Source organism: Urtica dioica, chromosome 10 (assembly GCF_054948205.1).
Source record: "Urtica dioica subsp. dioica isolate 48M chromosome 10, U.dioica_male_clone48M_v1_H2, whole genome shotgun sequence".
In the NCBI taxonomy this organism is placed as follows: domain Eukaryota; kingdom Viridiplantae; phylum Streptophyta; class Magnoliopsida; order Rosales; family Urticaceae; genus Urtica; species Urtica dioica.
The window spans coordinates 23,082,410-23,105,696 of record NC_142765.1 but is presented as its reverse complement, the minus strand read 5'-3'; the positions used below and the strand labels follow the sequence as shown (position 1 = coordinate 23,105,696).

General features: G+C 34.4%; 2 protein-coding genes across 2 annotated transcripts; one reads left to right on the top strand and one right to left on the bottom strand.

The window, feature by feature from the left end:
* Window positions 1-5,858: 5,858 nt before the first annotated feature.
* On the bottom strand, window positions 5,859-9,291 carry LOC149384165 (protein STRICTOSIDINE SYNTHASE-LIKE 12-like). Its single transcript, XM_089629307.1, has 3 exons — window positions 9,035-9,291; window positions 8,159-8,428; window positions 5,859-6,925 (listed from the first exon to the last, which is right to left on the bottom strand). Exons 1-3 carry the CDS (start codon window positions 9,271-9,273, stop codon window positions 6,439-6,441), a joined length of 996 nt encoding a protein of 331 aa, XP_089485433.1. The 5' UTR covers window positions 9,274-9,291; the 3' UTR covers window positions 5,859-6,438.
* Window positions 9,292-14,909: 5,618 nt separating this feature from the next.
* LOC149384164 (centromere protein C-like) lies at window positions 14,910-19,677 on the top strand. The gene is made up of 14 exons (XM_089629322.1): window positions 14,910-15,129; window positions 15,395-15,535; window positions 15,809-16,017; window positions 16,089-16,168; window positions 16,263-16,377; window positions 16,466-16,687; window positions 16,765-16,853; window positions 16,942-17,056; window positions 17,149-17,312; window positions 17,506-18,401; window positions 18,490-18,591; window positions 18,712-18,826; window positions 18,953-19,060; window positions 19,233-19,677. Exons 3-14 carry the CDS (start codon window positions 15,908-15,910, stop codon window positions 19,358-19,360), a joined length of 2,244 nt encoding a protein of 747 aa, XP_089485448.1. The 5' UTR covers window positions 14,910-15,129; window positions 15,395-15,535; window positions 15,809-15,907; the 3' UTR covers window positions 19,361-19,677.
* The last annotated feature ends 3,610 nt before the right edge of the window (window positions 19,678-23,287 follow it).

Genomic DNA, 23,287 nt, shown 5'->3' with positions numbered 1-23,287 from the left:
ACTTGGTTGAAGTGGAATATGTTACACATAACATAAGTAAGACTACAACGAAGAAAGAACCGGTAGACCTAGAAGACAACATGATAATAATCTTTCTCCTCGCTACTTGATTCTTAATTTGAGTAACGTTTTTTCTTATTCTTTTGCACAACGAGAGAGAGAGAGAGAGAGAGAGAGAGAGAGAGAGAGAGAGAGAGAGAGAGAGAGAAGACCGTACGAACATTATATAGAGTCCAAACTAAGTCAAAGCATGGGTTAAAACAATTTATATACTTATTAAATTTGGTTAGTTTTTCAACTTTATGGGGTTTCCCAATTAATATAAAACTACGGAAGTGGGGTTCATGCAGTTAATTATGGGGAAACTCGAACGTGACCTAAAAACGAGAACAAAAGCAGCGTTCAAATTAAGGAATGTGATATATTGTCCATCTTGAAAAAGGGTACGTTGAAAGTTAATTAATTGTTATGCTTTCTTTCTTGAAAAAGAAAAAAGAAAAAAAAAACAGGAAGTCTTTCAAATGAAAAGAATGAAATTGTGGTGTCTATTATGAAAAGTTGAATTCGATGTCGTGGAATCGAAGATACAGTGTTCAGCGCTTGTCTGCCGCCATGCATGCAACGAGGACGTTACTTTTAGGTGCCCAAATATTTGCCGCGTAAAAGCCAAACGTTCACATTGGGTTTTGCTCAGTTCTACTTCTTATTTACCAAAGCTAGTTTAATTACTTTATATATATGCATGTCGTTTTATGTATAAGACTGAAGTTATAGCGTTCCGGACATTATAACTTCATATGGATTATTAAAAAATGTTACTTGTCTCAATTTTCTAGCACTATTTAATTAAAAAAAAAAAAACAATTCATTGGAAATAGTGAGCATTATTGCACTCAGGGCCCGGCCTATAGACATATAGAAGGAACCTGAAGTAAAAAACTCAAAACAAACGGCTTAAATAAAATACATTATATCTGTTTAATTAGTTTTTTTATGAGGAAAAATATCAGTATGTACTGGAACTAATATTATATAGTATAAGTGTATAACTACCCAAACGCGAGGCTAAATATAATTTTGTTTACCGACACTAATGTATTTAATGCGAAAATTGTATTTCACCCCGAACTACACATCTACATATCTCGTCTATCTCGATTGATCCAGTATTTTTAATTTTTTTTTAATAAACATGGACGGCACCACACCGAGTTTTGTTAAAGTCCTCATTTACTTATTAAGTGGTCGAGAAATACCATGGTCATAAAATTAATGATCTAAACCGTATTGATCATTGATAACCTCCTGCAAAACACACTGTGGGAGGTTCCCAACTTACATTCGTTATAATAAGCAAAGAATATCGAGCCAAATTGTGTACATGCCTCATTAGAAGAACTAGAAATTAAGGCATAATATGAAAATGAGTAAAATTAGACATAACATTTATATCATGTAAAATCGTTTGAAGTTCCATATAAGGGATAATTCCACCTTTCACTGCCGACACCACCTTGAGAAAATCAGATTAAATAAGAATGCGGTCACAACCAAGATGACACGTCACCATAACACCCCAAAAGCTTCCGCCAAATGAAGGGTAAAGCCTTAGTTTTGCGAGGAGATACCCGAGGCTACAATGGATCCTCATTGGAGTTCCGGATCTAGACCTGATTGAGATTCATGTAGAGCTCGGATGATTGGAAATATGTATTTGCTACACTTTTTTTCCAAGCCTAAATTTGCTTTGTATTCTCGAATAATTCTTAGGATCAATTACATGGACACCCCCTGAATTATAACACGATTAACAAACCACCCCCGAATTTCAATTTGCCACAAAATCAGTATTGGAACTCATGATTTGTTTTAATAATGCGCGCCCATAAATTATGCCAAAAGCACAGTCTTTTGCCAACCAATCTATCACAATTTCGTTTTAAATTATAGTAACGTATACTAGTATTATATATAATTTTGTTTAATAATTTTTACCACACCACATCTATATAATTTTTTTGATCGTCGAGTCAATGGGGACTCGTGGACCCGCTGGTCCCCATGTGGCTCCGCCATGAGCCATGACGAATGAGAAGCCCATGGGTTGAACGGCACCCCTGACGGAGCTCTCGGCGAGACGGAAAATCTCACACGAGGCGTAACGGCGTCCCCGATGGACCACTCGGCTAGACGGAGAAACCCACGAGGCGTAACGGCGTCCCTGACGGAACCCTCGCTAGACGGCCTCAAAGACCTACGAGACGATCATGACAACCCCATTGACGATGCCTCTTGCCAAAGGTTTGGGCGAGGCTCTCGGCGTAGGCCCATGAGAGAACGTCTTCTTGCCTAAGAGATGGGCCTCCGCCCCGTAGACTCACCTCTCATCTCAAAGACTCATCACTACTACAAATGTTGGATTATACAACCCACTTTCTACAACGCTTATGACAAGCGTTGTAGAAACTTGGTGTTTCTACAACGCCAACGCTTATGGATAAGCGTTGTAGAAACTTGGTGTTTCTACAACGCATATGGTTAAGCGTTGTAGAAACTTGGAGATTCTACAACGCATATAGTTAAGCGTTGTAGAAACCTGGTGTTTCAGATTTTCCACAACGCTTTAAAAATCCGTTGTAGAATCCACGCCGCGGCGTCATGTGTTTTATGCCGCGGGGAGAACTTACTACAACGCACAGTGAAAGCGTTGTAGAAATTTCACAATGGATGTATACCGTTGTAGGAGGTTCCATAACGCTTAGATATCCGTTGTAGAAAGTTGGATTCTACAACGGATATTTAAGCGTTGTAGAAACCTCTTGGATTCTACAACGGATGTTGAAGCGTTGTAGAAGCTCCTTGGATTCTACAACGGATATTTAAGCGTTGTAGAAGCTTCTACAACGCAGGATTCTACAACGCTTGACAAGCGTTGTAGAATCATTCCACAACGGTTTTTAAGCGTTGTAGAATCCTTGTTTTGTAGTAGTGCATGCAAGAAGATCTTATCGTCCATACTCGGATCCAAACTCTCATCAGACAAGAACAAGCGTCCAATTGACAAATATTGTACAAATAATGACCTCAAACACCGTTTTGAATAAATTGACTCTCACCTAGGCAAAATTATGCCAAATTCTCTACTCATTTTCTCTAAAAAAACAAATTATTTGAGACCAAACAAAGAGAATCAATACAAGGTCACCAAACTCATACAATATCACAAAAAAAAAAAGAGAAAATCAAATACAAAGGAGAAATAATCTACTTCCATTCTCTCTAGAATGGGAGAAGAAATATTCACTCTCTCTCAAACACTTTCTTACAAACAAAAGCTAGCAAAGCCAAATTATATTCTCTCTTTAAAGTTATCCAAGAGCTTGAGAAATCTAATTCACATATTTTTCACTTAATAAGATGAATATTAATCCACTACCACACTCATATCTCTTCTTAGAACCGTGGATTGAGGGACATTTCGGGTTTAGGTCCCAAAGTGCTCTCTCTTTCTCGGCTTCAAATAAAAGAGTTGATTCCTACCCACTCGGCCACAGTTCAAAAACCATACCTTGATCTTCCTTGAGCTCCCCAAGGTCTAGAAAAGTGACTTCGGACCCACCGAGGCAAGACACGTGACCAAATCCGCCCGCGCTACGTGTCTACAAATTTAAATCCAAAATACGGCTTAACACTCAAAACTCTATCTTTATCTTCGCGTATTCCCATCGAATAGTAAGGGTTCCTATACCTCTAGAATTCGTCGAGAATAATGCATACTCGTTGAAGACACAAATTCCTATCGATACCCCATGACTGTTCCATGATACGTTAATTTCTTTGATATAGCTTGTTCTCCGGTAGTCGCATGCAAAATTATGGCAAAAGTAAACCAACCTTTTTTCACAAACTAAAAGCGTCGGGCAATGTCACAAAACATCTCTTTTCCACCACCACAACTCATGCATATATCCCTTGATTCTACATCCTCTGTGTGAAAGTATCATGGAGTTCCATCTCAAAACCAATTGGTAATGAGATGAGTAACTCGTGACTTTTATAAACTCTAGTTAGTTCTCATTTACTTTTAATGTGAGATTCCTAACAGACGCAAAATATATTTTGTAACCAACATCTGCATGAAAAACATAGTCTACAAACCCAAAAAAAATTCAGACTTTCGCATGATGAAAATAATTTTCTGTCGATGTGCAATTTGTACTAGTGTGTACTTGTTTTTCTTTTCATGCCAAACATAATAAGATTATGTTTGTATATTGGCATGCAACATGCAAAATATCAGCTTTTGCAAACGTTTGTCGGTTCAATTTTATAATAATTAGCCATCTCTCTATTCCCAATTATTGGCTAAGAATAGCAAACACATAAATTTGTTAATATAAAAAGGTACAATAATACATGTAACTATTGTAATATAGTTAAATATTTAACTAATCGTTAAAATGAAACAAAACAGAATCAAGTGATCGTAAGTTCATATAAAATAATGAAAAAGTAATTTAGGCAGAATGAAGGACACATGCTGTTCCTAAATGTCTCTGTCATTTTCGCATGGTTTCTGATGCAAATGGTAAAAGGAAACTATCGAGGTTGCTGTGTTAAATGAAATTCATTAAGGTATGTAGGTTTTCTAAAATAATAATAATAAGATAAGGTTTTTTTTTTTTTTTTTTTTGCTAAACAATATTAGGTAGGTCTATTTGCTTTCATATTTAATGTAGAACACATATGATTTTAATTTAGGGGCCAATTGGTATTGACTGTATGTCTTTGACTGAATTGAGTATTAGATCGGTGCTTAGGGATATGTGTCATCATATGATGGAGTTGTGTCTTCACATTAATCTTGAAATCTGAAACTCTATGGTCCTTGTTTTCGACTCTAATGGTGAAGCTGTACGCTATTTTATATTCGACCAAGAAATGTTTTTAGAACTTCGATATCATGAAGTTATAAAATGTCTATGAACATGCTGTAGAAGAGATACACACCAATTCCCAGGAGGCCCAGTTTTAAAATCAATAATTGTTAAAAGTAAAATTTATTAAGACTAAAGAAAAGAGAGAATATGGAAGAAAAAATAATTAGAAAGTAATTAAATATTGTCTCTTTATTCGAATAAAGACGAAGATATTTATACTTCCGTGTGCATATTATCACACGGAGAAAATCGACGGGGACAATTGGGGTCACACTAAGATCAAAAGACCCAAGATCAAGAAATTCTCGGCGTAGCGAATGGTATCATACTAATACTAAATTTGGCGTGGGATTGTTCACATACACCAATTTGATACAACAAAAAATTTAATTACAAATTCATCCCAAAAAAATTTAATTTATATTTTTCACCCTAATTTAAATAATTTATAAAAACAAATTACATACATATTAACTAATAAAATAGAGTAAATGACATTACATTCATAAGTACATAACATTATTCAAACACAATACATTCTAAATAAAATAACTCACCAATTATACTAATAAAAATATACAATACAATATCAATAAAAATTAAAATTGCCACACGTGGCATAATAAGAAAAAAAAAATATAAGTGCATGCATAATATCAAATAAAAACACAAAGTTAAATTACTTTAACAAAATTACTTTTTAGTAGTCGAATATTAGAGTTGTGTTCGAAACATTTGAAATCCACTGCCAATAATAAAGTTGGTGTTTTCTTTATAAATAAGAATGAATATACTAATGGTTAATTGATCATTTATGGGAGGAGTATTCATAGCGACTATCAACGTTTTTTGTGTTTTTTTTTATGTGCGTTTTTTTTTTTGCATTAATTTTACCTATGAAATGTAATGTTTATATAATTTTTAACCTATGAATGTTATTCCAATATATGTTTGCTTTTTTCAGGGTTTTTTTTTTATTAATTTTGTGATGCGAACATAATATTTAATATTAGTATAAACTAACTTATATTACTTAATTAAGGTCATACACAACTTATTTCAATTAATATTTAACCAAATTAGAGAAGCCATTCTCTCGAGATTACACGCAATAAACATGGTAATGGAAAATATAAAAAAATCAACAAAAAGTCTCATCATAACATGGGGCAATTAGACCAATAGCCCCCTCTCCTTTTAAAAAAATAACTCAATTTTAATTTTATTAAGAGAATAGTTCACTAGGCCGAAATTAATTAAATTAACTTCGGCCTGGTGGACTATATTTTTCTAATAAAATAAAATTTGGACTAGATACTTAAAATGAAGTAGAAAATTAATTAGTGACCATAAATAATTGTTATAACATCAACCTTCCCATAATTAATTAGCAAACAATGTACGTAATATGTGTAGCACGCAGCCAATTTTATTTAATAGGTTAATGACTACCGGCTATTTGGAATATTGCTTGTTATGGCATAATTGCCTTTAAAGCCTAAAACTTGTTGAAAACGCCAACAAAGTTTGCCTCCACAGATCCAACGTAAAACATAGAACCACGCTCGCTAAACTCACTTATACTCGTCGTGTTATAATATTCACTAAGAGGCAGTGTCCTCAAAACCATACCATTTCCATTGATTTTTATGGCCGTTGGAACCATAATTTGTTGTGATCCAACTGAAGTGGGTACGCTCGAAGCTACCCAGAAATCTCCCAATGGAGTCCTCCGAATATTGTCAGGCATTCCCTGAAAAGTGGCAACAATCTCCGATCGAAAAGCTCGCGGACCACAAAGCCTAAACCGAATTATTCTTTTGCCGATAAACTCGGCTACGAGGAGATATGAGCGGTCAAGACTAAGTGCCACACCGTTGGCACCGGAGAGGCCTCTTAGCAGAACTGTTACTTGTTTCGTTCTGTAGTCGTATTTTAGTAACCTTCCGGTTGAGTCATTCGTCGCTATTGCTTGGATGGCTTCACTGTTGGTGTTGTGATCAATCACAGATTTAATTAGATTTGAGTGCAATATTAGAATTATATCTATTAACAGGGCCGGTCCAAACTCACCGAGGACTCTAGGCGATTCAATATTTTGGGGCCCTATAATACATAAAAATTTAAATTTTTAGGGGAAAAAATATAAATTTTTTAGAAAATGAGCCAAAAGTGTAAATTTTTAAGGTAAAAAATGTAAATCTTCTTAAAAATAGACAAAAAATGTAAAATAATATTTTTGGGGGCCCAACCCAATTGGGGGCCTAAGGCACAAGTCTTGCCCGCCTTAGGTCAGGGCCGGCCCTGTCTATTAAATATAAGAAATCACAATCAAGCCAACTAGAAATTTAATTTATACTGTTGTTGGGCATCTAAAAATACGGGATAAGTGTTAATCAATTAGTTTGGTCTAAAATACGACCTAATTGCATTCTAAATAACTTTAAAAAAACATCATACATGAAAGTTAAACATAAAATTAGAAAAATAGTCAACTTAAATGTTTGACATTGCTGAATTATCAACGTTCGATAAATCTTAAGTAAATAACCGTAAATACTGACGTGGTCTATTATGTGGATGTGACTATTTATCTAAGATTTGCGTCCGTAAATGTACGTGAAAATGATTATTTACGTAAGATTTACCAAACGTTGGTTATTTAACAATATCAAATATTTAAATTGGTTATTTTCCTAATGGACCCAAAGTTAAATAGATATATTTAGAGAAACGAGATATTTCATTTTCTCTTTCAAGTGATTTTAAAGAGAAAAATCAATTATATATACATTACGTCCATTTTGATGAATTCTGATTCACAAAATCAATTTGAATATTTATTTGGGGATGAATTTGTAACATTAATAAAAACAAACAGATAATTAATGTATGATTGTGATATATTTAAACATACAAAAATGAATGCAATATTTAACTATAACTAGGAGGATATAAATTATATTTTCCATCTTGTAATCCTTCTCAATAAGAATCTGGGCTCGGCCGCCACCAGCAATTATTTATGTTGCAGGGTTTATGTGAGTTTTTGCTGTCAATTAATTTTTATGTTATAAAATTAATACTCGATCGGGGCCGTTTTCTTTGAACCTGGCTAAAGTCGAGTTTTAAATTCGTGGTACTCGAAACAAAAAAAAAAAGTATATATATATATATATATATATATATATATATATATATATATATATATATATTACCTCTGCAAAAAGACTGCACTGAAATCCGTGAAGTAAACATCTCCGGTGAGTTGGTCGATCGTCAAGTCGTTAAGAAACCTGAACGGAACTCCTTCTGCTGACGTGGCGAGCAACGTGGCAAGTCCTCCGTCACGTCCCACCCGAAAGAGGCCTCGAAAAGCGTCTGCGATGAAAAATTGGTTCTTGAGTTTGAAGAACCCCAAACCCAAAGGCCTCCCACATATCGGACGCAGCGCTGGATCATTGTTTCCGTTACACGACGCACTAGACCTAAACACATATTATTATTATTATTATTTGTAAGGGAAACGACGGTAAAAATACTCAAAATTTGCTCTAATCGATATATATATATATATATATACTCATTTTTTTTTTACTTGGACAAAAATACATCAAGCTACAAATTTAGTTATGCGTAAATACTTCCACCATTAAATTTTATGTTTGAGTTTAACGGTGCAACTAATTACGGCGCTACTAAATAATAATATGTGGTATTTTTGTAAAAAAAAAAAAAAGAATGAGTATATAAATATTGTTTTGTCTAAACATTGGGTATTTTTCCCACCATTTTCCCTTATTAGTATTACGTCCATACATAGGCATGTAGATACTCACGAAAACTTTGTTATTAAGGATTTTAACATAAATATTACTAAATACATGTCAATTTATCAAAATCAATTGTGTCATTTTAGTAATATTTGTGTCAATTTTTTTTTTTTAAATCATTATTCGAGTAGCACGATTATTATAAGATTATGATATTAAACTGGGCACGATATCTAAACAATCATCTATCTTCCATTTGGTTAACTATTTCCAATTATTTATGCATGTAAACAAGCTGAAAGAGGAGAATATATATTTCACCTATTAGGCGCTGTAAAAGCAAAATCTACGAATCGTGACAAATCTCTGTCGTATTTGAGCATTCTACCATCAGAAATTCCGGTGTAAGGTCCTGCGCCGAGCGAGTCAAACGTTATCGACTCGGGACCCGATGTTGATGGTGGCAATGGAAGCTTTCTGAAATTGGAAAGAGGTCGACGTTGTGAAATAGCAACACAAGGGAAAAGGAGGAGAAAACTGATAACCTTGACATTGAGCATTGTGATTGTTTTATTTTCTTAAACTTAAATAGTCAAGTGGGGTAATACTATTATCATCGATTACTAATCCATCATTGGTATTTATAGAGGCAAGACATTAAGTATATGTTCAAATGTCAACACTTTGTATTTGTAGATGTGTTCGACGTGAATATATAGTTATAGGATTCTAAGGTTCAACTATATATTTACTTGGACACGCATTTTGTGACCATGCATGTATGCGAGGAAGGATTAAAAGGGGGGCTAGGGCTAGGTTGAGAGTCATGATGATAATTAAGCCGATTTGTAACCACTAACTTGTTCAACTTTAATCTCGATGATATTTCTAACATGTGCTCGTTAATTGTGATATTCAAGAGAAATTCAAATCAAATAAATGATTTTAAATATGATTATTGGATTTTTAGAAATAGAGACCAAAGGAAAGAAATAGACGAGATTGAGGATAAACATGAGAGTAAGAGTAGAAAGGGAAAAACAATGTGAATAATTATAAATATATTAATAAAAAATTATTTATAATTTGGATTTTTAGATATAGAGACCAAAGGAAAGAAATAGACGAGATTAAGGATAAACATAAGAGTAAGAGTAGAAAGGGAAAAACAATGTGAATAATTATAAATATATTAATAAAAAAAATTATTTATAATTTTCAACTATGCAATTAACATCCATAAAAAGTCGGCTAAAAATATTATCAGAAAACTTAACAAATCAAGTCTAATGTAAACTCACATTTGAAAATCAAGTTTCATGTTAGACACATCAGAAAAAACCAAACTTTTAACTATGTAAAAAAAATTCAAAATGCCCTTAATTTTTCGTGAAAATTAGTTTTGTGTTCGTCGGTTTTTTATCCAAGAATTCAAGTTTTTCACTTTATTTCGAAAATTTTGATATCAATTTCAAATTTTATCATTAAAAGTTGGAATATTTTTTGTCTTTTGAAAAAACATAAGAACATTCGAGATTTAAAAGCTTATTGACATAAAAAGAAATTGAGCTTTTATCTTTAAAATAGTAGTTACAATTTTGAACTTATTAAAATAAATCTCTATGATTTCAAACTTTTTAATGCCATTTTTGAAATTTTTAACAATTTTTTTAAAATAAAGTGATAAACTTTGGATTTTTTGGTAAAAAACTGATGAACACAAAATAAATTTTCACAAAAACTTAAAGACATTTTTAGAATTTTACACACTAAAAAATTATTGACATTTTTAGACTTTAGACTTGATTTTTCAAGGTTTTTTTTTTTGAAAAATTGTACAAAATAGCCATTTGAAACTTATTGATTAGCAAAATAGTCAATGTTTCAACTTTTCAGCAAAATAGCCAAATTTACGTTTTCAAAATATTTTTGACAGACAAGATTAAATTTATTGACGATTATTATAAACAATTTATCACTTTAAAACAAATTAATCTACCATTCTTCGAAAAGAGGCAACAGCAGACGAAAATTTAAATAACTAGTTATAGAATACTATATATATTTATTTTATTATAGTTCATATTGGATATAGAGAGAATCAACAGTAATTCGTACCTAGTCTATAGAACATGCAGAGTTTGGTAAAAGTTGACCGTTAGAGAAGAATTGTAGCCTAAATCGCTGACTATATTTGAGCCAGTTTGGTCTAATTAACTATTGTTTACATGCAGAGTTAGGCAAAAGTTGACCTTTAAAGTTGATTTTGGATATTTTTTATTCTTTTTTAGAAGTGACACTGTTGACCAAAATTACATAATTAATAGTGTAAACGCATGTGATGAGTGTGTTTATACGTACAAATCGCTCGTCCTCGGACTTAAATCGAAGCGAAACTTTAGGTGTTTTTGTTATCTTTTTATGTTTTTCTTTGTTATTATATATTTTTCATGAGCTAAACATGTTTTGAGGGCAATGGAATGACTTTCGGATGATTTGAAGACCTTTCGGACGAGTTAGAGCTAATAAAAAAACATGTCGTCTTCTTTTGCATTATTCGAGATTCTTAAGTGATTATTTTGGAGGAATTCTTTTCACCATTGGTTAGAGTTTTCTCTTAGCTTTGAACGCATGTTTATATGCAAAAATAAGACATCGAAGCATTAAGTTATGGCCGATTCAGTTTCAGTACCGCGCCATTCACCGCACCGCGGTGAAAATTCGCAACAGACCGCGCCCGTCACCGCGATGCCCAAAAACACTGTTTTCGTCAATTTCTCAATTTTAAAGTGTTTCGACTTTAGGTTCTAAAAAACATTTTTTTTTATAGTTTCTCTTATAGTGTTTGGCTACTATGGAATGCTAGAGAGAAAAACTGTTCTTCGTTGGAATCGATACATCCGACGAGTTTCTTGAACTCAAATTAATTTTTTGTTCTTCCTTCTTCCTTTCTTTTTATTATTAGTTGTTGAATTATTGTTGAATATCAAATTTATATATTATGAGTTTTCTTTTGCTTTTAATCTTTGTTATATTACTTTCAATTATTATGTTTGTTTATTGTTGATTATGAGCACCGGTATAGGCTAAGTTTCTTATGGGGTTGCGATGTAGCCGAGATTGGTGGTTAAGGGGTTCGTTAGAGTTAGATGATTATTGTTTGTTTCATTATTATGGGTTGCTTGATATGAATTATGCTTAACGCTTTCTAGTACTTGATCACCATTAGAATTGTTATATAGGATTGTTTAGCTACTTGAGAAAGAGTAAAGAATCGTGTTTTTGTTCATATCTTCATCATTGACCTAGGTTAGAAAATTCTATCCAATTGTACAATCGTTTGAGCTATTGTGTTTATTGCATGTAATTGTTTTAATATGATTAGAGGCCGAGATGATAACATCTATCAATTGCATAGGTCTGCTAGAACACTCGAGAGAGTATAATGAATAATTTTGATTGAGCGAGATTAAAATCCACAGAAGTAGATTTTTGTTATTCGAGCCCGAAACCCCCGATCTAGCTAGTTCTGGTGAAATCTTGACCGCTACTTTCTCTTTATTGAAAAACTCGTGTTAGTTTTAAGCCTTCGTTATATTTTATTTTTTATTCGTACCAAACCATTTTCCGTTTACTTGGAATCAATTCGCAAAATATTTGAGTGAAATCGCTAATTTTTATGGTCCTTGTGGGTCCGACAATCGTTACTTTTATAACTAAATTACTTGGACGACATATGCGCTTGCGTGTGTGATTTATTCCAATATCAACTAAAACTATTAATTAATCAATGGGTTGATATCTAAAAATAAGGTCGTTGATTCCGTGTCATCTTTTCTTTTCCTATTTAATTATTTATCGAATGCCTTCCAATTTCGTTCCAAATAAGGTGTCTTATTCAATAGATGCAGCATCCTCTTTGCTGTATTCCCTCAGATGAAATGAAACACAAAAAGTAAAAAAATAAAAAGGTATAAATATTGTAGATGGAACAAGTTTTTTTTTGTTTTTTTTTATTCTGTTTAGAAGGTAAATTATGTTAAATTTAGTTCTTAATATCTAAAAAATTATTATATATCAATTTTTAATATATTTTAATTGAAAAATGATAATTTAATATGTATTTATATATCAATTTTTAATATATTTTAATTGAAAAATGATAATTTAATAATATATATGTAGTTATATAGTTTAAGACAGCTTATACTTCTCAAAATACATTTTTTTATTATATGCATAATCAAATCTATAATCATTTTAATCAATATTCAAAACCCAGAAGAAAAACAAAGTAAATCCTCAAGTTTCATACTCTCACATTTCCCGGGAATTAAACATCTACAATTCAATTAAAACCCAATATTTGATCGATCTGTCTCTCTCAAGGATTGAAATACCGGGGTTACCGGAAGAAAACCGATCGATATGCCGTTTTTGGCACTTGCCGATAGCTGTATGAACAAAACTGCTAGATACCGAGAAAACCGCCGGTAACCGGAAGAAAACCGGATCGGTTACCGAAACCTCAAAAACCAGGCCAATTTTTTTTAAATTTTTTTTAAAAAAAAAGTGGACCAATTTTTTAAATTTTAAAAAATTTCAGTCAATGATCGTGGGCCGACCTTTGAAAATTTTGAAACCAAAATTTTCAGCTCATGATCGTTGGTGTTAGATAATAGAGGGTTGATTGCTCTAATGGGTATGTTGAAGTGCAAAATGTGATGTATTGTAATGAAAATATTGTAGACTATTTATATTTTGGATTAATTTCATTTTTGTCTCCTGAACTTTTTGACGAACCACAGACCTTGTCCTGCTTTCTTTTTTTTGTAACAACCGGTTACCATCAACTTTATTACATTTTTCAAAACTCATCATTCCGTTAAATATTTCTAACATAATTTGACACGTGTCATTATATAAATGAGTTTAAACGTAAAATTACCAATATGCCCTTAAATTTTGTATTTTTAACAGTTAATTTTTTAATATAAATTTATATATGCATATAACAATAATCCCCTTTTCATCTCTGTAAGTTTGAACCGGTCAAACTCAAACAAAAAAAGAGTTGACTCTATCCAACCTTGTTGGTGGTGGTGACGGGGATGAGAAGAGACGTCGATGAGTGTTCTCAAGGCTATTAGGAGATTCAGAACCTAGTGCTTGAATACTTGTGTTGTTACAACCTGGATTACCTTTATGACCAGTTATTATTGCGTCTGCAGACTGGGAAGCCATTGCAGACCGATCACCTGATAAATTAATTTCCTTCGAGTGTTTGCCTGGTGTCTCAAAACTTCCTTTGGAAGATACCAAACCGATTGTTCCTAAGCGCCGTGGTAGGGGAACATTTTCGTATGAACAACAATGTATAGTGATCATATAACTGGAAGTTACGATAGTGACAACATACATAATGAAGATGGTCATGATGATAGTTCAGAGAGAAATAAAGAGATATGACATTGTGAGTTTTCAGTCATGAACAATTCTGCATCTCATTATATAAATTTTTATCGTTGATTTCTTATCTTTATTTAAAGCTACAAAGTCAGAATTCTTTTCTTGTTTTTTAGTGGAAAGATAATATGTGCCATATCTTGCAGTGAAAATGCTTTCCTTTCAATGAGGCGGCGCCGAGTCCAGCGACAACCTGCGGTTCAAGGACGGTGGCGAGGCCGACCCGTTCCACATTCCGGCGGACTACATGTGGATCGATGCCTACGAGAAGAAGCGCCGATTGAAGGCCAAGACCAAGAAGCACGAAAAGCATTTCGGCCCCTAGTGCCGCCATCGCCGCCGCCGGAGATCACCAGCTCAGCAAAGATGCGAAGAAGAAACTCAGCGTTGAAATGAGAGAGAGAGAGTAAATGTTTAATAGATATTGCTAATATTAAATGTTAAAAACAAATAAAAAAATGAATTTTTTTTTTTTTACGATTTTATCCAATATTTTAGTTAAATCTGTTAAATATTTGACAGAATGATGAGTTTTGAAAAAAGTAATAAAGTTAAAAGTAACCGATTGTTACAAAATAAAATGCGGGACAAAATATGTGGTTTGTCTAAAAATTTAAGGGACAAAAGTAAAATTAATCCTTATATTTTTATCTTATATTAAAAAAAAATGATATATATTTTTCGGTAAATCACGTTAATAACGATAACTTCATCGATCATCACTGCAAACTCCAGTAAAGCATTGTTATCTCGCAGTTAACCCAGTAAAACACGAGTCACGTAACCGTATCGGTAACGGTAACCTTATTTCAATCCAGTCTCTCTCTGTACTCATCGGCGGATTCACCGTCGTCGTCGTCGTCGATAATCTTGACAACGCCCCCGAAATCGCCATCCACCGAGTCCGAAAACTCGCCGGAGATTTCGGAGATAACCTTTCCTTTCACAAGGTATGTTTTTCCTATTTCCAAATCTCCGAATATTTTTATTCCGCTTTCTTCGATTCTTTCATTTTCCGATTCGGAGTTTCGTGCCTCAACGCGTTTTTGCTTTATTATTCGTTCGTCGATTTTTGTGTTTTTGAAGGTTTTCGTGGCTTTGTATTGTTTAGTCATGTTTTTTGCTGTACTTTAAGCCTTAATTAGACCTGTCTCCGTACTAGGTCTCTCCATCTAGGGTTTGATTGGGATTGCGAAAATGGTGACTCGGTATCAGGGCTCCAAAGAAGTAGACCCTCCCGGAGAACGCTCTTCACGTTCTCTCTTCCTCAAGACCATAGAGATCTTCGAGGATGCTTCCGAGCCGGAAGACTTCGATTACAGGCTCGGCTCTGTCCAGAGCATTTTCAAGTCTACGGTAATGTGGCCTTGCTTCCAATGTTTATTGTTATCACTGGAATTCGCTTGTTTTTTTTTTTGTTGTTGATGATGAATTGTTCCTCAACTTCGATCGAATGGTTGAAATTTGAGTATGTTCAATTTGATGGGCGTGGGAAAAATAATGTAGCATTTTGAACTAATTTGAATCTCTTTGACTAGGTGTTTTTTTTTTTTTTGTGCTATCAATATCATGTTAATTTGTTCAGATATGAATAGATTGTAATTCGTCCTGAAATAAACTCTCGCTCAGGTCTCACGCAGTTCTGACAAACTACGAGAATTGGCAAGGAACATTGTAAATTATAAGTCCAGTAACTTGAGCTTTAGTACTTTGAAGAACCGGGTATTGATGGAGAAAAGCAGTGAAGCAATCCCTGTTCCGAAGGAGGTTAATCTGCGAGAACAAAGACAGGGACCATGTTCTAAACGGGCTCGGTTCTCTACAAATCCCGATTCCAAGTATAATCTGCGGTAACTAATCAGCTTAACAGAAAAAAATTTATGATTTAACATTTGATCTCTCTCCACAGTCTGGAAGTTGTTAATACTGAGGCAGCGCTGGACGTCAACGACCCAGAGCGGTTCTTCAAGGCCTATGAACAACATGAGAGTGAGCTTCTTTCTGTGCCTACCGTTATATCCTGATTCTTAGTTGCACGTGTTTGTCGAAAGAGTTGTTAAAATGGGTTATGATTGTTTTGTAGACGTCAAAAAAGGAATTAAGAAGCAGAAGCGTGGCGTCTTGTCGGATTCAATATTGCAGAACACATTTCTGACCAATCAACCACGCCAGAAAGGGAATCCGGATCATGATAAAAGGTCCGTTGCATATATTTCAGCATTTTATCGTCTTCGTAATTTACGTCCTTTCTCAACTCACCCCCACATCTCTGTCTTGCTAGTACAGGTGTGCGATCAAACATCTTCATCAATCTGATGATTCTAAAACCGATAAGAATGCTGTATCTTCTCAAGAGCTAATGGATTCAAGGATTTCCGATCATGAGTTTAACAGTGCAGAAGAAGAAGAGAATGAAGCCATCCCTGCTCAGGCCAAGGTTAATGTCCGAGAACAAAGACCGGGATTGGGACGTAAACGGGCCCGGTTTTCCATAAAGCCTGATTCAAGGTATAAGCTGCGATACCGTATTGGCATATGGGATTGTTTTCTTATCAGTATTTGAAGTGGGTCATCTTTACTTACAGTCAACATGTTGTAAATATTGAGCCGACGTTGGATGTCAAAAACTTGAATGACCCAGAGGAGTTCTTCAAGGCCTGCGAACGAAAAGAGAGTGAGTTTTGGCGTCGCTTGATCCTGATTCTCTCCGCTCCACACTTTTGTTGTCAGAGCTGCTAAACTGAGTTATGATTGTTTTGTAGACGCCAAAAAAGAAATACAGAGACAGATGGGTGGCGTTTTTTCAGAATCCGAATTGCAGACTATGTCGGTTATTAATCGGACGCGTAGGCCGGGGCTTCTAGATCATAATAAAAGGTCCATGGAAATGGAATACATTTCAGTGTTTTACCGTGTCTATAGTTTCCGTCCCTTCTCCGCTTACCTTCCTCTTTGATTTGCTAGTACAGGAGATCCTTATACAAACATCTTTATCAATCACATGATCTTGAAACCAGTAGCACTCTTGTACCCACTCAAGAAAGTACGATTTCAGGCATTTCCAATGAAGAGTATCACGGCTCAGGAAGAGCTAGTTATTGCAGTATTGCTTCAGAGGGAGCACAATCGCATAGTAAGCTTAGCATTTACAAGATCACTTTTATTTTTCCTAGCTTTTTATGCGGGTCATATGCCACTTTCTACATATTTGTTTGGTTTTCATTATCTCTTGTCACACACACACACATCACATCTCTTATAAGTTACCTTTGATAGTGTTGACTATGGGCTAAATTTATTCTGACTATGTTCGATATCTGGTGAAGCAGATAAAGTCAATGAGATTTTGGATCAACTGCTTTCTTACAACGGAGAAGAACTTGAAGGCGATCGAGTAATTGCTGTGTTACGAGAGCGCTTGAAGATCAAACCGATTGAGCTACAGAAATTAAACCTTCCAGATTTCCCAGACTCGCCAAAGATAGGTTTGAGTCCGGCAACATCTAGAAAGTTGCAATTCAGCAGTAGAACACATATGTATCCAAAAGATGGGCCAGGAAGTTCTATTTCTAATATAGCTTCTCCCAGCACACAAAAGAGTCCATTTGCATCATTTCCGTCTTTGACTCGGCAAATTTCACGTTCAAGACCATCAAGCGATCCATTTTCAGCTGATGACATTGATTCGGAACCAATCACAAATCGTAGTTTCGAGCAACTCAACAAGGAATTCACTGACGCAGCACGGAAGACCATTACCGAGTCTCCTCTGCCCGAAGTAGGGAAAAACACTGAGATTCCCAGGACCAGTGCGAGTAAACTAAATGAATCTCTTGATGTGGGCTCTAGTGCGTCTCATCTTCCAGGGTCCGATGACTTGGACACCAATACAGATAATGAGTTTGCGCGTGTGAGCCCATCAAACGATCCAGTTTCAGCTGATGACATTGATTCGGATCCAATCACATGTCGTAGTTTTGAGCAACTCAACAAGGAATTCGCTGACGCAACACAGAAGGCCATTACCGAGTCTCCTCTGCTCGAAGTAGATAAAAACACTGAGATTCCCGGGACCAGTACGAGTAAACTTAATGAATCTCTTGATGTGGGCTCTAGTGCGTCTCATCTTCTGGGGCCTGATGACTTGGACATCATTACAGATAATGAGTTTGCGAAGGACAAGCTAGTTGCTCAAATAAATGAAGCTGCTGTCAACAATGAGGTAAGCTATTTTTTGCTTGTTCATTTTTAGTTATGGGGTTCCGTTCAAATGTTTTTTCATCAACTTAGTGGGTAAGCTTGTTGATCAGATACACGTGGAAGACGAACTGCACGATTCGGATGTTACAGCTCAGCCTTCTCTTATCACAGAGGACGTAGCTTTAAACAGAGATCCTGAAGAGCACATTGAGGTATAAAGTTTCATCTTTTTATCGTCAATATTTTGTTTACTTTCTGTTCAAGAGGCAAATATATGCCTGCCATATACCAGTATTGTGCCGACTAAATTTATTTATTCTTACGGGAAATAGGTAAATCAAGAACAATCCAACACATCATTGGATAAGAAAGGCAAAGCAAAACCACAGTCACGGAAAGCCGCAAAGAAACGGAAGACGCAGAGGAGGCAAAGCCTTGCAGTTCCAGGTCACTTTTTTTTTTTCTTAAAAAAAAAATAAAATTATCTCTAGCTTTAAACTGCTATTACTAATCTCGTTCCGTGTTTCGCGCTAAAAAAAATTGGAAATATTAATTTTTATTTTTCTTCTTTAGGGATCGGAACAACGTGGGATGACGGGGTGAGGCGAAGCACCAGGATCAGAGTCAGACCTTTGGAGCATTGGAAAGGAGAGAGATTGCTCTTCGGACGCATACATAACAGTGAGTGTATATATATATATATATATATATATATATATATATATATATATATATATATATATATATATATCAAATTCCATAATTAGTATTTTAATTAATCGTACGATCCGGCCCCGCAATTTGGTCAGCATATTACAAAACCATCACTAAATGTTTTGCGTAATAATCGCAGGTCTTCCAACGGTGATCGGTTTGAAGTACATTCCCCCGGGAGAGAGCAGCGACAATCCCGTTCTGCAGGTCAAGTCCTATGTCGGAGACGAGTACAAAGAACTTGTCGATGTTGCTGCTCTGCATTGATAATGAGATCATTGTCCTCCTATCTGTAATCTTGCACGTGGTAGTGAAATTTCTACTCCCAAAACTTTTTTTCTTCCCTTTTTTCTGGAGAATTTGTGTCTGTACTATGTATTGTATTACTAGTTGGAAAATGTGATGGTTAATATGTTCACAAGCGCGCTGTGCCGGCACGTCCCGCCCTTTGTCGAGCAGTGCTCACCTTTTTGTGGTTCGATTTTATTCGCGAGCCCAAGTCGGGCTTAACTTGGATTCGGCTCAGAATATTCCCTTTTTTTTTTGTCTTTGATAACCGAATGTAGCCTTACATTCTCTACTCTCGAGAATGGCTCAACGGCGTGTTTGATTTTTTTTTTCGATGGAAAATTGACAGACAACATTATGTATAAATATAAAAAGGGTTATATAGCTATATAAGCCACACGGGTATAAGGATTTTGGTTTTAGCCAACTTTCTGTTAATTTTTTGTTAACAGTCACAGCAATCTATTTACAGCATGTTAAAAGACATGAATGACCTTAAATAACTCCCGCCCATTTTTACTCCAGATATTAAAAAATTAAAAACCAAATATTCGGTCAATAACTACTCCCGCTATTCAAGGAACGTCATTAATTAATACCCCAAATCACGCAGCCTCAACAAATCACTCGAACACAATTTCATAACAAAAAAACCCAAACCATTTCAGAGCAAAAAAAAAAAAACTCAGATCGAAACTCGGCAAATGAAGAAGTTCTGGAACTTTTCAGCGATTAAAGAGTTTTCGGAAGCTTTTATACAATTGAAGATCATAAACACTCGAACCCGACAACAAAGAAAAGGTAATATCCCGAGTTTTTTTTTTTTTTTTTCAAAAATGGCTGTTCTAAATTTTTTTTACGGCTGCTCTAATTTTTTTTTTTTTTTTTTTTTTTCCAAAAAAGGCTGTTCTTACTTAACCGAGAAATTGTGTTTGCATCCTAATGTTTTTGTTCAAGAATGTTAATTAAGGATTTTTAATATGAGAATGGCGTTGTTTTTTAAATCAATAGTATTGTTTGAGTGAGTGGCGTTGTTTTTTTGGATCTGCTGTAGAAAATTGTTTGAATCTGCATCGGGATCGAGTATGAGAAGGACGCTGTGGAAGAGGTTACGCAGGGATCGCGGTGGATGGAGACGAAGGCGCGGGCCATTTTGGGGTACGCGGCGGTGGGCGGCGTGGGGCTGTTGCTGGTGGCGACGAAGGTGGCGGCGACGAGCAACACTTCTTGCTGAGAGAAGTTTATGGTTTTTTTTTTAATACAGTATGTTCGTGTAAATAGATATCATATTTACAGTATGTTCGTGTAAATAGAAATCATATTTACAGTATATTTCTGTAAATACGAAGCTTATTTACAGTATATTCGTGTAAATACGAAGCTTATTTACAGTATATTCACTGTAAATAGAAAGCCAATTTACAGTATACTCGTGTAAATAAACTGAAAAAATTATGGAAATATTTTGAGCACGAAAATTCTGGAAATTATGAATATATGGAAGACAAAATAATATCAATGAATGAAGAATTAATTTGAAATTAATTACCTAATGAATTGCAACGAAAATAGAAACTAATTAACTAAAGTCAACGCTGAAAATTTCCAAATACATAACAATTAATGGCTGAGAACTTTCAAAATCTGCTCAAAATTCAAATTTCAAATTTGAAAACTTCCCTATTAGGTTTCAATATTTAATTCGAAATTTAAAAAAAATGCCTAATTAAAATAGCGTAAGGACAAAAAGGTAAAACTAATTCAATTAATAAGCTGCCACGTAAGTAAGATGACTATTTACGGGAAATTAACGAAAGGTTGGCTAAAACCAAATTGCTAGTGTTTTAGATGGCTAAACAGCTAATTATTTGATATAAAAAATACTTGTCTGAAACACGTGCTTCGCACGTGATGGTTGTAGTTGTAATCAGTAAATAATTATAATATGTATAATTTAATTTATCAAGTTTTTCTTTAAAGCATGAGGTTATAAATGAATATTAAGATATCAAATATTCAACCATACATAATACTGAGTTTAATTTTTGAAAGACTCATAATAAGTGCAAACATTTCAAGTAAATATATAGTCAATAACATACTTTAAAATAAGAAAAATTGACATGAGTAAATAAAATGCCAGAAGTTTGGTGTCTTGATAGACAAAAAGAATGAAGAAAAAATTAACAAACCAAAAAGTTTAAAAGTCACTTAAAAATACATGTTTTTACTCAAATTTTTTGCTTTTTGTTGGAGGTTGATGTTTTTGGGGAGTGATCTTCATCTTTCTTTTGGACTGTGTCTCGTTGTCTTGATCATCGACAGTGTGTTGTTCTTTGTTTTGCAGCTCTTGGTTGAAAGAACGAAGCTGGACGGAATGGCTTCATGAACCGTAGTTGTCGCCGGTGAGGAGGGGGGTGACGAGGACAGTGGAAGGACTGTCTGAGTGATGAATCACATATGGGTCGGATTGACTCAGAGATGGATCAACGGCTTTGATTTCGCCTGATATGTTGGAATTTGCAGCTTTCGATTCGCTGGTCATATTGAGATGATAATCTGCAGAGAGAAGGGAAAAAAAATGCAGATGAGTATTGTCTGAGAGAGAGAAGCAGATTTGCGTATCTCAATAAGGGAAAAAAAAAACGCAATAGAATAAGTTTAGATTTATCGCTCTGATACCATATAAAAACAGGGAAAGCAATAATGGAGATTGATGATTTTATTAAATGAATATGCCTTGTTTATATAGGCGTGTACATAACTGATATTAGCTATACAACAGGAAATATAATAGGAAGCGATATAACAACAGATTACAATCAAAATAATAGGAAACTAATTAGTGGCAGGATAATAGCAAGTAATTGTTATGGAGATAAAATAGGAACTAAATCCTGGCTGAAAGTCAGCGTGAATGTGGAAGGAGTCAGCGTGGATGTAGACGTGTATATTGTTCAACAATAGACTTTACTAACTCTAACAAAGCACGTACAATAGATTACTTCACGTTGCAAAAAATATTAAGCGAGCAATAATATAATTTGGTTTGAGCAATTCAGCCTTGGATGCATACTCTGGGTACAATCGTCTCCTCATGACCCAAATATCTCTTTTGAAAAGAGGACGAAGTCTCATATCAACATAAATGCACTCACATCAGTTTGAGGTCGTGATTTCGAGTCACAATCTGAACGAATTTCCTCTTAAAAATTACAAAAACATTGTCTTTGCTTTTTGGACCTAAAATATCACGACGACAAACAATTTAATGTTGAATCTCATTTATATCCTCAAATCTCTTTCATCTATCTCATTTTGTTCCGAATCACTTCCAAAAATCCCATATTCACATTCGAAATCCATCTTCGAATTAAAAAGTGGATATATATTTTTCTTCATATTTTTGGATAAGTTTTAGTGCATGTAAATATCATTGAAGAACAAAGTGAAATAAAATTTCACGGAAATCCTTCAGAAAACATTAGTCTATCGGAATCCGCGGAATCCATCAGAGTATATCACAGAAAAAGTATAACTTTTTTATTATAGAATCTGATGATTTCTACTTTGTTCTTCAATAATATATTTACATGCATAAAAAAAAATCATAAAATATAAATAAATGATTTTGAACGCATTTAAATTTCACAATTTGTTCGAAAACGGATTTTCAAATTGAAAATTAAAGTCTGAATGAAAAATATGTAAAACACTGAGAGTAAAAATGGAGGTAAAGAAAAAAAAAAGAATGAGAAATATTAAGGATTAAAAGTAACAATTTGTATATTTGATACAGGTTTAGGTTACGATTTTTGTTTTTGTTTTTTTTTCTTCGGTATTACTGTTGAAAGCAGTATCCATCTATTACTATCTACATGGAATATAGTTACAAGTTCTGATGCA